Source organism: Papaver somniferum, chromosome 2, assembly GCF_003573695.1.
Source record: "Papaver somniferum cultivar HN1 chromosome 2, ASM357369v1, whole genome shotgun sequence".
NCBI classification, from domain to species: domain Eukaryota; kingdom Viridiplantae; phylum Streptophyta; class Magnoliopsida; order Ranunculales; family Papaveraceae; genus Papaver; species Papaver somniferum.
In genome coordinates this window covers 205,009,963-205,028,255 of record NC_039359.1, presented here as the reverse complement: position 1 = coordinate 205,028,255, position 18,293 = coordinate 205,009,963, and the positions used below count along the sequence as shown (strand labels likewise).

The window sequence follows — 18,293 nt, the reverse complement described above, 5'->3', positions numbered from 1 at the left end:
TAAAGATTAAAAACGTGTCAAACAATTTGAGATTAATTTGACTGGCCGGAACCGAGATACAAGAGAACTCCTTGCACAGAGTATCTGGAGCCAAACAGGCTTATTATTACTATTTGAGATTCCTTGGCCTCCAAGAATTATTATTTATTTGGGATTCCTTGGCCTCCAAGTATTAGGGTTATACCCTTGAAACAGTATACCTATATTTGGAATAACGCGTTTATTTCGTTTAATACTAGTAAAAAACTCACACACTCTCCAACTTTATATCTATATATATCTTGTTCTTAGTTTTTATTTACTGAAAAGAAGATATCAGAAAGAAAAAAATATGGCAGAACTTATGTCAATGGGAGACATTGAAGCGTTCCGAGGTGATCTAGATTCCATTCAGCTACCATCAGGTGAAGATTTTGGCATTCCAAGTGATGATGATGAATATGAAGAAGAATTGAATAATAAATATGATTTAAAGAATAAATCAGGGTTTGGTAATATAATTGTTGTTGATAATCTTCCGGTAGTTACTGCTGAAAAGTATAATAAGATGATTGGAGTAATCAAAAGGATATCTGGTGTTACCGATGAAGGTCAGTTATGGATGCCTGTTGATCCTGAAACACAGAAATCTCTTGGGTATTGTTTCATCGAATATGACACACCTCAGGTATTATCTCTTTTTCTTGATTCACTTATGAATTAAAATAATATATAATGCATAGGCACAAATCAAATACAATCTCAGTCGGGTCAAAAATGAATATCAGAAATAGGATTTCCGGATAAAGAATAACCAATGGAAAAATCCAAGCGATGTTTTCTTAGGCGTTTACCCCTAATTGGATCGGGGTTTAGAGCATATCTTGATTTTTCAATATCTGTTGTTCTTAATGATGCAGTGTCGGATAACAGATAGTGATGTAGGTTAAGCTTTTGCATTATTATTCACATTATGATACCCAAAAAAAACAAAAAAAAATCCTTGGATCTGAATAATTTTCTGATTTAGCTGTGGTTCTAGACTTCTAGTTGACAGCTTAAGCACTCATACTTTTTCTTCAGTTTTTTTGTTGCTGTTTATTGTTGCTGTTTAAATTGGTTTATTGCTCTTTAAATTCTTGCTGGAATGTTTTGTACTACGTAGTTGTAGACTTGTAGTGCTGTTACAGCCTCGCATATTAAAGTTTTTAATGATATATTTTTGTTTGTTTTATATTACCTGTTTTCAATATATTGCAGGAAGCTGAACTTGCAATACAGAGGACCAATAAATATAAATTGGACAGAGCTCATATACTTGCGCTCAACGGATTCAAGGACTTCGATAGATTCATGGAACTTGCTGATGAGTGGGCTGCGCCTGAAATTAAGCCGTATATCCCTGGGGAAAACCTGCAACAGTGGCTGACTGACGTAAAAGCACGTGATCAATTTGTTATTCGTGCAGGTAATGATACTGAGATCTTCTGGAATAATCCCAGGCAATCAGGGCCTGACCTTGTTTATCATCGTTCCAACTGGACTGAGAGTTTGTTCAGTGGTCTTCACATGGGACATACTTCGCCACGGTGCACACGAAAGGTGTTGCTGTGTGGGGAGGTGCAGCTACCTTTGACCGTCTTTCTAGCTGTGCTCATCCACAGGTTAAGCTCATTGATTTCTCTCCCGGGGAAAAATATTTGGTTACATATAGCAGTCATGAATATGGCAGTCGTTTTGAGACACACAACGTTATCTTGAATATATTTGACGTGATAACGCGCAAAGTTATGCGTGATTTTGAAGGAAGTGCTGATGAGTTTACTATTGGTGGCACTGGGGATGTATCTGGATTCTCGTGGCCCTTCTTTAGATGGGGTGGTGGAAAAGATGATAAGTATTTTGCAAGAATTGGAAAGAATGTCATCTCTGTTTATGAAACAGAGAATTTCACTCTAATTGACAAGAAATCTTTAAAGGTTGAAAATGTGCTCGACTTCAGTTGGTCACCTGCTGATCCCATCATTGCTCTCTTTGTTCCTGAACTAGATGGAGGCAACAAACCTGCCAGGCTGAGCCTTGTTCAAATTCCTGGAAAATATGAACTCAGGCAGAAGAATCTCTTTAGTGTTACCGACTGCAAAATGTACTGGCAAAGCAATGGAGAATACCTTGCTGTGAAGGTTGTCCGGTACACAAAAACTAGGAAAAGCACTTGCGCTAGTTTTGAGCTTTTCCGAATGAAAGAAAGAGATATTCCTATCGAGGTCCTGGAGCTGGAGAGCAAGAATGACAATATTATGGCTTTTGCTTGGGAGCCAAAAGGACATAGATTTGCTATTATCCATGGAGAAGCCCGTAAGGTTGATGTTAGCTTCTACTCAATGCGGACGGCGACATGTACTGGGCGTGTTTCAAAGCTCACAACACTGCAAGCAAAGAATGCTAGTGCGCTACATTGGTCTCCTTCTGGTCATTTTATAGTTCTTTCCGGTCTCAACGGGCAATTGGAATTCTACGATGTTGATGAGCTTGCTACAATGGCAACTGCAGAACATTTCATGGCGACAAACATCGAATGGGATCCTACTGGAAGATATGTTGCAACTGCTGTTACTTCAGTTCATGAGATGGAAAATGGGTTCCACATCTGGTCTTTCACTGGAAAGCTTCTATACAAAATCTCAAAAGATCACTTCCATCAGTTCTTGTGGCGTCCAAGGCCACCATCTTTCTTGACGGCTGAAATGGAAGAACAAATTTCAAAGAACCTTGATGAATACAGCAAGAAATATGAAACTGAAGATCAGGATGCTGTTACTCAGTTGCGCAGAAAAGACAGGGAGAAGCGAAAGATGTTGCAAGAAGAGTGGGACTCCTGGATCCAGAAATGGAAACAATTGCATGAGGAAGAGAAGTTGGAGAGGCAGCTCCTAAGAGACGGTCAAGCAAGTGATGATGATGAAGAAGAGTATGAAGCTGAAGCAGTCGAGGTCGAAGAAGTTTTAGATGTTAGACAAGAGATTGTCCCGTACGAGTTCGACCATGAGCAGTTCTGAAGTTTTGCTGGAAGCGTTTGTTATGTTTTAATTTTTTTTTATCCTTCTTATATGTTGACAAACACCATTAATTATATAACCTATTGTTAGTTTCAACAATCAGAAATCTAACTCAACAGTTTGTTTTTACTGCATTTATTTAAGTGAAACTAACAGCTTTGACCGGCCACTACAGCTAGCATAACACATGCCCCTATCATGCTTTGTTACAGGAAATGTGGTAACGCTGATCTAATTGCAGTATCCCTATGCTTATATATAGTTGAATATTCTAAGAAAGAATGCAGCAATCTCAATTTTTCTCAATCCATCTCTTATACAAGCCATGGCTGTTTTTAGTAACATGTCCGTGGTTAATCTATTATCATGTCCCTCTTACCAACTGACTACTGAAGTCGTCACTTACTACTGAAGTCTATTTATGCATATTTTACAAATAGCAAAAAAAAATTATGAATTTGCTCGTTGCTTGCCCCAACACATTTTTTCGTGCCCCTACTACTTTCAATTCTGACTCCGCTTCTATCCAAATATGGATCCAAATATTTCTAACTGCAGAAATTCCGTCGTGTACACTAAATTTTTATATTTCAATTATTTCTTTTTTAGCTAAGTTTTTTTATTTCAATTAATAACATATAGATGGGGATGCTCGGAGAAATGCAAGACATGGATTTTGTGATATCTACTGGGGATAATTTCTACGACTACGGATTGAAGTGTATCGACCATCCTGCACCCCATGAATTGTTTATGAACATCTATACAGCTCCAAGCTTGCAAAAACAGTGGTATATTGGTAAACATCATTCCCATGAGGCCTATAAATAACCATGAAACTCGGCATTTTGTATTGAATTTGTTTAAGTATATATTTTTGAATCCCATATTACATGTACATTGCAGTGTTGGGGAACCATGATTATAGAGGTGATGTTGAAGCACAATTATCATCTGTCCTTACACAACTTGATAGCAGATGGCTTTGCTTAAGATCATATATACTTGACGCAGGTGAAAAGCAAAATTTTCACTGTAATTTTTATTGAGCTCTATGCTAACATTTCTCAGTATATATATTTAAAGAACTGCAATGATTTTTCAGAGATTTTGGATTTTTTTTCTCGTGGATACGTCGCCATTCGTGGAGAGCTACTTTACCAAACCTGAGGCGGGCAAAATATATGATTGGAGAGGCGTGACACCACAGAAGAGTTACATCGCGAAACAGCTAGAGGTATAATATCCCGACTTGACTGGGGTATATCCAGATTAATTGGAGTATATCCAGATTAATTGGACCTAGTGTTCTTGCTAAGGGGTGGTCAAAATTGGTGATTTTATTTTAATACCCTTGAACTAATTAACTGAAAATTAAACCCTAAAATTAAAAAATTTTAATCTTCCCCAATCTCTCTTCTCTAATCTCTCTGTTCTTCCCCTTCATGTTCTTTCATTTCTTCCATCAATCGAAAATCTTCAACATTGATTTTCCAACATTGGCCGACGAAAAGAAGACTCTAAGTGATATCTAAACTTAAACCCATCATTGTGTTGTGTGATTTGGTTGTTATATAATTGTTATATTAGGTTAGAAATCAAAAATTATGATTTCTGTGTCTTCGGCCGGCAAGGTCGTGACATGCATATCTTGCCGACTTTTCATAACAGCCATGGCGATTGTAAATTTTTTTCAACAGCCGGCGGGATATTTTTTGAAGACCTTGCCGTCCAATACAGCCGGTAAGGTCGTGACATGCATATCTTGCCGACTTTTCATAATAGCCATGGCGACTGTAAATTTTTCAACAGCCGTCAAGGTATTTTTTGAAGACCTTGCCGACTAATAAACAGCCAGCAGGGTATTTTTTGAAAACCTTGCCGACAAATACATTTTTCTCAACAGCCCGCAAGGTATTTTCAACAGCAGGCAGGGTATTTTTTGAAGACCTTGTCGCCTTTTTTTCTGTCGTAACCTGTATGTCAAAAAAAAAGTCGGCAAGGTCTTCATCGCCGACCTTGCCGACTTTTCATACTTTCAGAACTGAAAGTGTTGATTTCTGATCTAATTTTGAGTATGATTTCATACAACATCTTTGCAATCCCCTCTTTAGAAGTGTTAAGGTAGTGTGCTTTAATTTCCGTTCCAAAAGATTTTCTCAAAACAAATTTTTTTCATCAAAAACCTTCCTAAATAAGTTCAACAAAAACAAAATTTCATAACTCAATTTCATAATTTGAGAAGTTTTAATCTACTTAATTAATTAACCTAATCAGAATTTTTAGTGTTAATTAAACAAGGGCATATTAGCCATTTAGAAAATACAAGGTTAAGGGGTGGCTTGATTTTACCTCATAATTACCAGATTTTGTCTTATTGGGTATACCCCAATTAATCTAGGTATACCCCAATCTCCCTAGGTATAATATATATAGCTTGGCAAGTCTTTTTTAACTTTTATTATGAATATTGGATTTATACGAAATTGCTCAAAAGTATGCCATTTCTACGCTTGTTGTTCGCGAAGGGTGAAGCAATGACTTCCAAACCCTTAAATTGCCTTGCGAGATTGGGGTATACTCAAACTAATTGGGATATACCCAATAAGACAAAATCTGATTATTTTGAAGTTAAATCGAGCCACCCCTTAACCTTGTATTTTCTAAATTCCCTTGGTTAATTAACACTAAAATTATGATTAGGTTAATTAATTGATATTAAAATTTTCAAATTATGAACTTAGTAGATTAACCCTTTGATCCATCTTATGAGTTCGATTTCGATCCAAAAATTTGGTTTTGAATATGTGAAAGGTCGGCAAGGTCTACGTTTGAACAAGGTGCCGGCTATACCTCGCCGGCATAGTCGTCGATGAATAAGATGTCGACCCATCTTATCCGGCATGATCCTTGGATGCAGAACACGCCGACCCGTAAACAGCCGGAAGGGTGTTTGAATGAAGATTATGCCGGCTTTCTTGGGCAGCAATCTTACGGTCGGCATGTAAATATTTCCTACCATGCCGGCTACCGTAAAGTCGGCATGCACGTAATTTACAACACTGCCGGCTGACATGTAGGCAGCATGTTAAGGATTTCTGACCTTGCCGACCTAAACTTATACCAAACAGAAAACAAAATATGGAAGATGTAATTTACTTTATTCATGCAATTTTGGTTACTACATTGATTGAAACATAAAACCTAATCCTTGTCGACGGAAAAACGAATGCACTTAGCATGTGCATCAAGCCTTAGAACCCCTAGGCAACCCTAGTGGACGAGTTATAATCTCGTGAGGGCTTACATAGATGTATACGCACAAAACTTATACAAAAACTTCTAAAGACATCAATCTTCCTCCGACGAGGACGATACCCCATCCAAGTATTCCGGGTTATCCTCCGGGATTATTTCGGCCAAGAAGTGATAGCTTGCATCGAAAGCGAATGCTTCCCCATTTTCCTCCAAGTAGCGCGCTTTCACGACTTCGTGCTACAAAAACAAACTTACATTTATTAGTGGTGTTTTATTGGAAGATAAAACAACATGGGTCACGTGAAACAAACCACAAAAATACTCACAAATTGTGCAATGGACAAGTTGAAGGGGCGAGTGTTAAAAATCCGGGGTTGGAGAGCTAGAAAGAAAGTATGGCATTTTCGATTAAATGGTGCCGATCATGTACTTCTTGAAAACTTCTTCCATTTGGATTCCCAAAATCTTGCCTAAATTTGTTGTGTACCCTAGCCTAAAAGGTTACCCTATCCACACTTACAGAGGATTGACGTCTAAGTCGAGTTTCCGCGTACCAATCTTTGGTGATTCACAAATCTTCATTTGAATCAAATGAATTCATTGTTGTTTAGCTATTGGGTGAGTTAGATGGATTCTATGATTATATGAGCTTTGGAGAGTAATAGAACTATTTGTATGTTGTTTTGTAGAGAGAAGTAGTGTATTTATATGATGGTGGTCAAATTTGGCTGTTATAGCGTATAAGTACAAGTCAATCAATGCAATTGTACTTGCAAAAATTTGAAATTTGAACCCGCCGGCACGGTTTTTATTTCTCCAGCACAAACCTTAAAAAAAAGGTGTGTCCACACCATTAACTTAAACATTTGTCCCATAAACCTTAAAAAAACATTTGTCCACACTATTAACTTAAACATTTTTCCACCACAACATAAAGAAATAAATTAGGAAAGAATTCATTCACCACGACCACGATCACGAACACGACCCCGTTTTGGAACACTACCTTCACCACCACTACCGCTGCTGCTACCTTCACCACCACGACCACTGTTGCTACCTTCACCACCACGAGCACTACGAGTCCTCTTTTTATCAGCCTTCATCTTGGCTTGTGCTTCCCTCCTAGCTTCTTCTTCCACCTTTAATTCAGCCTCAAGTTGCTTGAACAATATATGGGCATACTCATTGTCAACATTGCAAGCATAATCAATATGCTTGGTTTGCTCTTCAATCGACAAAGGCTCTCCTCTGTCTTTCGAGAAGCACAATACCTTCATAAAGGTCTTCAATTGGTCCTTATATTTTCAATTAAATAACAAACAATTAATAGAATGATTCGGAAATGCAATCAATCTTAAAATAGTAAGAGAAACTCTAAAATACTTACAAAGAACTTAAGCATTGTTGCTGGGTCTTTCGATTCCATCTTCTTCTTACGAGCCAGTTCTTCAGCAGTCATTTTCCTAATCACAGTAGGACGAGCCCAACCCAAGTACCACTCCATGATTTCTCAGTAGCTTCATGACCGTTGGTCACCTCGTCCAAAAGACTCACATCGATTTTCCGGCCACGTTTGTCGTCCCAATGTTTTTAAACTGGCGTTGGATCGTAAGAGACGTTAATACTTTTTTTGGGACGTGGTGCAATCAGCCATGTCCACAGTAGAGAATGGATTTTCTTCATCGAAATGAGGTTCTTCTTTGACGTAACCCAATTGTCGCATTACCCGATGTGGATCGTACATTGAATATCCATCAAACGTGATCATCAAGGGTCCATAGTATAATGCAACAACTTCATCTCTCATTTAGATTAAATCTTTAGTTCTAGCATCTCGATACAGATCAAATATCACCTCCTCCGCAGTCAATTTGTCGATGGCGTTTCGGAGTTTGATAAGTTGTTGCGGCATTTCCTTATCCTGAGTACCCTTAAAACTGTACCTTTGCGCTCTTGGCTTATCAACCGCAACACTCTCATCCACTTTGACGTATGAGTTGGTTTTGAATAAAGAAGGGAGGTGCTTATATATCCAAACCTATGCAAAAAAAAAAGTTTAGTAAGAATCTTATCTTAAGAGAATTTTGCAAATATAAATGATTTAGACAGTAAAATTACCTGGAAAAGACATGTGTTTCCGTTAACTTGCTTAGTGAGTGCTCTAGAACATTTTGTCAACTCATTGTTCAAGAAGGCGACCACCGCAGTACCTCAAGAATACTCATGCATCTTATCTAAGGGATACAATAGTTGCAAGTAACTGGCCTCGACCAAGTTTCTGGAACTGTCGGGGAAGATACATTTGCCCAGGACGTATAGCAAATAAGCTGACGCGGTAGCATTGATTCGCACCGGGTTCACCCTTCCTTCCTTAAAACAGATCGTCTTTGTATCCCATAATTTGTCCCTCAACTTCTTCAGATTAAACTTCTTGCTTAGACGACCATCCTTCATCTCAAGAACAGACTCCGTCTCAACCTGATTCCAACCGAACAATTTATGTCATAATTTGTAAATATCCTTGAAAGGAAACTTATTATCGAATCCCTCAGTGACTGCTTTTCCATCAACCTGAAGGCCTAGAATTTGTTGAGGATCATCGGGAGTTATCGCCATCTCACCAAATGAGAATAACATTGTATCAGTCTCTCCGTAGAACCTCTCACAGAATGCTATACGGTAACTTTATCATGATCAATATTCGAACTCTCCACCGCAGGCCACAACCCGAGGTTCTTGACAATCACTTTCACCTCCTCACATTCCTTGTCAAGATCCCAAGTATTAGTCACTGAACGAAGCTTGGCGCCTCATGAGAAGGATGGCATGCGTGTGATCCTAAATGCCAAAAAAACAAAATGAAAAAAAATACAAACATTTGACCTAAATTTAAGATAGTTACACACTTGAATAAAGAACAAAGACGGATTGAGATTACTTACGATAGTATTATTGATACATGCACATGTATCCAAAAAGAACTTTTTCACTATCTTCCGGGGTCCCCTTTGGAGGCTCACGTGGTTTCAGTGTAACCATCAAGTGATGGGGAGGCATGTGAGAATCAGCTGGTTTAGTGATCACCCTCTTCCTCGTGCCGGTTTCGGTTGAAGCTGAAGCTTCGGTGGGTTGAACAATAGCTAGAGTTTGTTCTCCATCTCCTTCTTATTCTTCTTCTTCTTCTTCTTGTTCCTCTTCCTCTTCAACAATTTCATCTTGGATATTCTTACCTTTATCTCCATTACCATCATCATCATCATTACCTCCTCCAACATAAGGCATGTCTTGATTACCATCATCATCATTATCATTGTTACCTCCTCCATCATCCGGAGTGCTTTCATCAACATCATCATCATCACCTCTTCTACCAGATGGAATTGATTGGTCTTCATCTAGAGTCTCGTCTGAATCACTGTATTCAGATGGTGGTTCAGAATCATTTGTTATACGGATCTTTGTCGTTCCCGGCACAACGTATGTCCCTCGATGTGTTAAAGTCAAGAATTTATCACCAACACGAGGATGTCTTGAAGGAGGACTAAGATCTTTCATAGCTTTCTTTTTTTCCTTTTCCAACCTGAACAAGAACAATTAAGGGAAAAAAACATTACAGGTCGGCAGGGTCGACATATATAAACTATCCGGCGGAACAATAGCCGGAAGGGTAGATATCTAAATCATAGGCCGGCTAAAGAGCGGCCGACAGGGTATTATTAATATAGCGTGCCGACTTATAACACATATGAACACAGTAGAAACAAGGATTTTTCACATTACAGGTCGGCAAGGTCCATAACCCATACATCGTCGGCTGACAAACCGCCGACATGGTTTTATATAAATAACATTCCGGTTTTAAAAATTCAAGGCATCAGGAACCAATATATTCAAACCAAGTAGCCGGCAGGGTAAAAAATAATAACATGTCGGCTTCATTACAAAACTGACGCCGACAAGGTCTAAATTTGAATAACCTGCCGGCCCTGCTAGTAGAAGTTGCAGACACTAAATATCCGGCAAGTTCTTCAACCAAAGAGCCTGCCGGCCAAACCCTAACTATGAAAAGTCGGCAGGGTCGATAACATAGTACCTTGCCAGCGTCGCAACTGCCAATTCACAATTTCGATTTTTCTGACCTAATTTGACATGCAAACATGAAATTGAAGTACTAGAGTGAGTTTTAGTATGCCCTTACTTTCTTAATCGAACCATTTCTCGTGTTTCAGCGCCTGCAAATTCTTCTTTTTCAACCTTTTTTGCTTCTCTTTTTGTTGAACTAGTTTTGCAAATTCGGGATTGTATTCATTGCGCTTTCTATTTGTTTGTTTCATCTTACTAGCCCTAGGTGGTGGCAGATCCATTGATGAAGATTATTCGGAGTTTTCGAATCGACGATTTTAGCGAATTCATCGACGAGTTTTGGTGGTGGTAGGGGTGATGGAGCCGGTAGGGTTGTTGAGGAGAAGAAGAAGATGAAATAAAAAGAAAATTAAAACTGATTTAGGGTAATGGGTTTTTAAAGGGTAAGGGGGTTTTCTAACTTACCCATTAGGACTCCCCCTAAAACCCTCAAAAAGAGTCCCTTTAAAATTGGGTATACCCCAATTAATTTGGGTATACCCCAATCAAGCCAGGTTAAATTGCTGGTGTTTTATTTTTCATCTCAACGGATTATTCAAATCTAGGATATAGGATTGGGCTACGTCTGCTCTTCAGATCTATGAGGGGACATATTTGGAGTCTTTCCACAGATGCCATGTATCAGAGAAAGGAAAAAAAACACTAAACGAGATTACCATTTTCTTACATGCCAGACTGTTGCACATAGCAATATTCTTTGTTTGTTTGTTTGTTTTTGAAGCATCACGCAACAATATTCATAAACACCAGAAAGTTGGATCGGATCCCATAAGACGAACTATAAGAGAGTCTAGATAAAAGGCTCAATTATTATAGACAAAGTTTAGATTTGGATAATGGAACACCCTGGTCCGATGTCATTTCAGAAAGGGATTTTAAGTGTTATCGAAAATTAATCTAAGAAAAACTAAGACAATATTATATTGTAATTAGGAAGTAAAATCGGCCTTGGAAAAATCAGAAGCAAAGTGGAAAATAGTAGTAGGTCATCATACGATAAGAACAGCCGGAATCCATCGCGACACTGGGGAACTTGTTGAACAACTTCTTCCAATTCTAGAGGTAATAAACTTAAGTTTTTTACTCTTTGATAAAATTTAAAAGTTCAATTGCTTAATTTGTAGAGAATTAATTAATCTAATTTTGCAACGGATTATTTTTCAGGAAAATAATGTGGATCTTTACATTAATGGGCATGACCATTGTTTACAACACCTCACTAGTACTAAAAGGTAAGCGCTCAGCTAGCACCCATGACACAGCTTCTGATCATTTCTTAAGTGTGTAAAAAAAATTAAACCTGACGAGATTCTATATATACGTTGATGCAGGAAGGGGAAACTAGAATTTGTAACAAGTGGAGGAGGTTCAAAAGCATGGAATGGTTTTATTGACAAAGAAAAAGATGGTTTGAAATTCTTTCACGACGGGCAAGGTTTTGTATCCATAGAACTCAAAACCAAAGGCTGCTAAGATTGTTTTTTATGATGTTTCTGGACAAGTTTTGTATCATTTCAATATGTACAAGGAACAACAACTTCACTTATTCACTTAAGTACATAGAATACATATGGGATTGTATTTAGCGGATTTTTGAAGGACACTTGTTAACTGGTAAGCATCAAACAGTTACATTGGTCAGAGAATTTGTGTTTGTGGTGGCCGGATCCTCCCTCTATGATTTATAATGTAATAGCTAGTCACAGAGACGTCTTTCCCCCACAATTTTCGTTTTTGTAAGAAGTTTTTCTGCTTTTCTTTCTTTTCTCTTTGGAGGTCAGGTCTATGCCTCCTCTAGTTACCTGTGTTTCTTTTTCTTTGATTAATAAAGAACGCGAAATTGTGGGATAAAAAAACTAATCGGGGATAGAGGAAAAAGACAAAACCTGGATCCAAATATCAAATCAGGATCACCCCTTATCTAAGTATTTATTCAAATCCTAATTACCCCTCACTAATCAGGTTTAGTGGTTAATAATAATTAGTAAAAATCTTAAGTATTTGTTAAATGATTAGTGTGTATTTGTATTTGTATTTGTATTTGGGTGAATGAGATGAGAGTAGAAAGATGGAAAAAAATTTGAGAGGAAACTTTTTTTGGTGAAAGTGGAGGACGATTGTGAAGAGAGAATTGCTGCTAAGAGGTTGAAAATTTAATTTATTTTTGTTTGAATCCACCATTGTTGCATCTGAAATAGCTCGGTGCCGGTATTGTATTCAACCGAAAAAACCATGCCGGCATTTGTTGGAAATTTTCATAAATGTTTGCCATTATCCGGCACAGTCAGTTAATTCTCGAGCATGCCGGTATCTATGCCGGCATAGTATGTTGCTTAAAGTATCCAGGAAACTTCAAATTTTTTCACTTGACTACCGGCATTGATAGATTTCTATCGAGCATGCTGGCACTCAGTTCCGGCATTGAATGTTAGTTACCATGTATGCCGGCACCATTTTCCGTCATGGTCTTCATCAATTCCGGCATGATATTCATCACTTCCGGCGATGTAATTTTTTTTTATTTCCGACATGGTCTTCATCACTACCGGCATGCTCTTCATCTATGCCGGCATGGTCTTCATCTATACGGGCATTGGTCTTCCTCACTTCCAGCATATCTTCCTCACTTCCGGCATGGTCTTCATCACTTCCGGCATGGTCTTCATCAATACCGGCATGGTATTCATCACTACCGGCTTGGTCCTCATCGCTTCCGAATGAAAAAAATAAATCGTTTTCAAGGGAGTGGGGAAATGGGGAAAATTTAAAAGGGAAGAGAATTTGAAATGGAGTAGGAAAAATTTAGAGTTTGAAAGGGAGTGGGCAAAACTCTAATTTGAAAGGGAGTGGGATAAATGAGGATATGATTTTGTTTTTTGATTTTTATTTTGAGTAAAGGGTATTTTAGTATTTTGACATCCAAAAATCATCCCTTAGCACACATTATGGGTTGGGGGAAGTAATTTATATCCCCAATTAATATTTTTATTCCCAATTTCGCGTTCTTAATAAAATGCCTCCGGGTTTCGCTTAAAAAAAGAACAAAAAATTTGGTGTTTTTGTAGTTGTACCAAGAGATCCAGCCATCAAGGATTCACATCTCACTCGCATTGAGACTGGGGGATTTGTCTTTGTTATTTTTTCTATCTACGCTGGACTCTTCTTTTCCACGAGGTTTCTGAATTCCTCAATTATCGACTATTGCACCAGGAGTGGAACATTGAAAATTTAATGCATCACGCACATGTCAATTCAACTGGGAAAAGTGCAAAATTCAACTCATCCAGGAAATGAGGAAAATACGAATAATTGACAGAGAAAGTAATTCTTCGCCAAGTATATCTTTCTCTAAAGGAAGAAATCTCCGTTGAGCAATTTCCATGAAAGGAAATACAAAATGATACTCATGCATTATCATGCGTATAAAAGAAAAAAAAGAAAAAACAAAAAAATAAACAAAATAACAATGCAAACAAATTGATTATACTACAAGAAATTGATGCAACTTATACGACATCCATTCTGTCCCTTATTAGGTCTCAACTTCTTTATCCGTCTTCAAGAAATTAACTCAACCTCTGGCTATATTACTAGTTGATAAAGGCACAATGCTTTCTGATTTCACCAGCTTTACCAGTGAGAACTTCAATAGCATTCATTTTCTCCATAGATTTAGCAAAATCCTTGAAGAAAGTTGGTGATCCTCTTTTTGTTGCTTGTCTTTTGACATAAGCCTTAGTTACCGCGTCATTAAGTAGAGCGGAGTCAGATTGAAACAATCCCCTTCTCTTAATAACAAGCGAATAGTAACTTGAGTCGAATGTTTTGAAACTCCCTGGATCCATCTCAGCTGTCTGAACTGCATCGTTTGGCTTGCATTTGCTCTTTAATCTCGGAACATACTCGCTGTCCAATGTTGGGTCTGAATCTCCTTTACCGGTGAAATTGTACAGTCTGTTTGTAAAACTTGAGCAAAAGGAAACACCAATGGTGTGTGCACCTGTAAATATGCATGAGTATATTATGCCAAGTAAAACGATGAATTTTCCTGAATCTTTCTTGACGGAAACCAAAGTAAATGAAGACATAGTTTAGCTTGGTGTGCATATATATCGACAGACACGCATATATACCTGATAGGACTGCAAGGTCTTTTGAATTCAAACCCTTTGATGCAAATGTAGCCTTCAATGAGCTGATGTCGGCGCTTCCTGGTGGTAGATTAGTTAAAGCATTTAAAGTGGTCGATACTCGTCCGTCTCTTCTACCTGTAGTTACCTTCCAGTATGGTCCCTTGATCTGAAAAATTAACTCAAATGTCAATTTGGATCAGTAATAATTATCATATACGCAGATACATCAATTTGTTCAACAGTAATAGTTGATTAGTAACTAATAAGTTACCGCGGCTACTGAATCTCTAGCTGCCAATGATAGAATGTCTGCACATGAAACAACTCCGGGGCACTTTTGTTCCAATGCAGCCTTAATAGCATCAATTACACCAAACCCTCTGAGGGATAGATTAGGAGGTGCAGATTTCTCGGCTTGGTTGCTGCTTGTAGAATTGATTAGAACTGAACCATCACAGCCCTGCGGTATTTATAGATGCATGCATTGATGCATGGATTTCAGTATCTATATTCACACTTGCTAAATGATCACAACTAATTACCAAAGCAAATATACACTAATATCTTGTATTAAACAGCTTCACTAATATAGATACCTTGACAAAGCAATCATGGAAATGCATCCTCAATAATGCAGCAGCAAGAGTAGGATTTTGAGAAACGAATGAAGAAGTCGTCTTACGAACTATTGATTCTGCATCAGGACATATCTTTTTGTAGAATCCTAGTTTTAGACCCTGACCATTAGTTGAATCTAAAACAACAAGAACAAGAACTAAAATTGAGAGAAACTTTAGAACAGTAGACATGATTAATTGATACTCTCAACTAAGGAATGAAAAGTGAAATGGTTGTAGTGAGATGAAGATGATCTGCGTCTAACATGTTTATATAGACATCGAGACCTTAATTGTGTATTATCGTCTGACCTCGTCTTCCAGTTTTTCCATAATGCGCAAAGGCTGCCATTACATGTTCTCTGGCTGATTATGCAATTATCTTCAATTATTACTTTGATTTTTCAATTAACTAACCAATTATTAGTGGTATAAAGACATCATGCATTGAATCTACCTTAATAATGACGAAAATGGTTGACTTACAACTCTTCTGATTGATTTTGTTGGCATTATAACAAATAATAGCTTCTGCTAAGTCAACTCTCGATCGGTTATATACACCAACATGTAGTAACATGCCACTTCGGCGCGTTAATTAGGTGATGGATTATTAAGTGCATAAAAAATGGGCATAATCGGCATAGTTATGTACGATTGTTCGGTTGAAGCATAAATTGTCCTTGAGGAACAATTTCCGCAAAATATACATGTTCTGGAATAGTTTCTCTATTCACAAATGCGTCACTTTGATGAGCCTGTACATAATAAATTACAAAACGGACAACTTAAGTTTTATTACAATATTCAATCCAGATGCATTTATTTTCAAGATATGACCAAAACATTATAGATTGTTTCAAAAAATACGATCATGGTCTCCATCGTTGCCACTAAAATTTCATGATTGTATTACTACTACGGCTACAGTAATAATAGTTGTAGATACAAAATACCGCACACCAGTAATGATCATCAAGACCAAGCGAAGACGATCGCGTACCACTTATCCAAATGATGCATTACATGACGTCAGCCTAATCACGAGTAAAGTGTGAAGAACCATGCGATGTTATAGAGTCTGTGCGATAAGAGTCAACGTAAACGTGCATTATTAACGCACGACAAATCCCAAAATAAAGGCTTTCTTAGCTGTCATCCACTATGTAAATTCCGATATAAAGTCGAGCGGTCTTGTATTGGGGAGAGTCTTTTTGAGAGTTTAGACAAGATATTTAGGAGAGAGAAAGTTTATTTGTTTCCCAAGTTAGAGTTTGCTTATTATTTTGTATCCAATTGGAAGAGATCAATAAAGGTTCTTATGATTTTCATGGAGTTCACTTAGATTGATTTGTAGATTTTAGTTAGGGTGTAGTTGTAGGATTTCCTGCAACTACATTTTGGCGTCCAGAAACAGGGAGAGAGTAAAGGATTTTATCCTACCTTAAGAAATCGGCATGGAATGATGTATCTTGTCGGTGGAAGTTCTTAAAAACAAGTTAGAATATTGTTTGTACCCAGAAATATTTCAAGGCACTAAACACGATGATTTTGGTGATGATGAGGAAAACAGGGTTAAAAACATGAAATAGCATAAAGATGAGAAACACGAATTTAACGTGGTTCGGCATGGTTTGCCTACATCCACGGAAGAATCCCCTTGGAGAGTGATATTTTATTGATATTAGAATTACAATTGATTTTTTCTCTCCTTGCTAGGGTTTTTCCTCCCCTCCCCTTTTTGGATTGTAATTCCCTCTATTTATACAAATCATAATTAGGGTCTTCCCCTAATTGCCTCCTGGTCATAAACTGTATTAAATAAGTTTCCCTGCATGCCTCCTGGCCATGCCTTGCATGCCTCCTGACCATAAACTGCCCTACATTAATTCTGCATGAAACTTCCCTTTTGTATTAATTCCGCATGAAACTGCCCTGCATGCCTATTGACTTGCCCTTCATGCCTCTTGGCATTAATCTTCCCTGCATGTCTCCTTGTATTGATTTGCCCTGTTGGCAGACTTGCTTGACTGGCGTAACGGGCTGGCAGTATGGATGGATGATGTCTGGAAGCACAACTGAAAGCATGGGTAGAGACTGGATGGCAGTGCGACATAGTACTTAACTAGAAACTGGTTATAAGCACGAATGGAAACTTGACTTCGATAGTTGACTGACGGTTGACTTTGACCATTGACCTAGCATTGACTTCATGGAGCCCTGGACTTGCTGGTAGCTACTTCAATGGGTAGGCTGGTGGCAGCTGAATAGTGACCCAAAACAATATTCTGGCCTAATATGTGGTATTTTTACACATGGTAAAAACATATCCTCCTCTTAACCTCCAACTTGTTGGGGGTTAAGAACATTTCATTTCCCTTGATCAATGACAAAATTCGCCCTTAAGTGTGGATTTTTTTCTGCTGAAGTGATTGGAAACCTTCCCTTGTTTTTTGCGGAAATCATAATCAAGACGCCCCCAAGTGAGGCTATTGTGACTGGAATATCGGCGGGCAACAGATGAGTATGAACGGTTGTTGTATGAAAAAACTGGACTGAAGGCTGAACTGGTCTGCAACGGAAACGCGATGCTGGAGCGGTGTGGTGTTGAAATTGAGCTATAATTGTTGATGTAAAACTGAACTGTGGTAGTTGCGTGGAACTAGACTAGTAACATTTGTTTGGAAAAGATGGGTTATATTTGACGTCACTCGGCTAGAATCTGTACGAACTGTTGTTGTAAACGAAACTTGGATTTGCAGAATGTCAGTAATTTCTGACTAAACTAGGTAGTAGTAGCTGTTGGTATTAAGTTGTTGTCAATTACGGACTGAGCTGCGGTAGTTGCGAGCGAAAGGGTGTGATTCTTCAATAGTTGAGATGGTAACAGACTTTGTGTGTTTTTGGACCTCCAATGGTCTTGGTTGTGTTACTGGATATGATATTGATCTTTATATGTCGTTTTATATGAATCAGAATAACATTAGCGATGTAGACTAGATCGCAATACTTGTTGCGGAACTGGGTTGCAATGATTGCGGTAAACTGGACTGTGACGGCCATAAAAAACTGTTCTCTGCAGTAATGAGAAAAACTGGGTT

The 18,293-nt window shown here is 38.1% G+C and overlaps 1 protein-coding gene and 2 pseudogenes across 1 annotated transcript; 2 read left to right on the top strand and 1 right to left on the bottom strand.

Moving 5' to 3' along the window:
• Window positions 1-331: 331 nt before the first annotated feature.
• On the top strand, window positions 332-3,038 carry LOC113352625 (annotated as a pseudogene).
• A 642-nt stretch (window positions 3,039-3,680) lies between these two features.
• Window positions 3,681-11,997, top strand: LOC113352624 (annotated as a pseudogene).
• A 1,757-nt stretch (window positions 11,998-13,754) lies between these two features.
• LOC113354422 (peroxidase 27-like) lies at window positions 13,755-15,415 on the bottom strand. The gene is made up of 4 exons (XM_026597759.1): window positions 15,172-15,415; window positions 14,847-15,035; window positions 14,576-14,741; window positions 13,755-14,442 (listed from the first exon to the last, which is right to left on the bottom strand). The coding sequence occupies exons 1-4, from the start codon at window positions 15,382-15,384 to the stop codon at window positions 14,033-14,035; spliced, it is 978 nt and encodes a 325-aa protein (XP_026453544.1). The 5' UTR covers window positions 15,385-15,415; the 3' UTR covers window positions 13,755-14,032.
• Between the last annotated feature and the right edge of the window lie 2,878 nt (window positions 15,416-18,293).

Coding starts and splice junctions, on each gene's coding strand:
- LOC113354422 (XM_026597759.1), bottom strand. CDS start 15,384: ATGTCTACTGTTCTAAAGTTTCTCTCAATTTTAGTTCTTGTTCTTGTT. Junction 14,742..14,846: donor CTAGAGATTCAGTAGCCGCG/GTAACTTATTAG, acceptor TTAATTTTTCAG/ATCAAGGGACCATACTGGAA. Junction 14,443..14,575: donor AGACCTTGCAGTCCTATCAG/GTATATATGCGT, acceptor GCATATTTACAG/GTGCACACACCATTGGTGTT.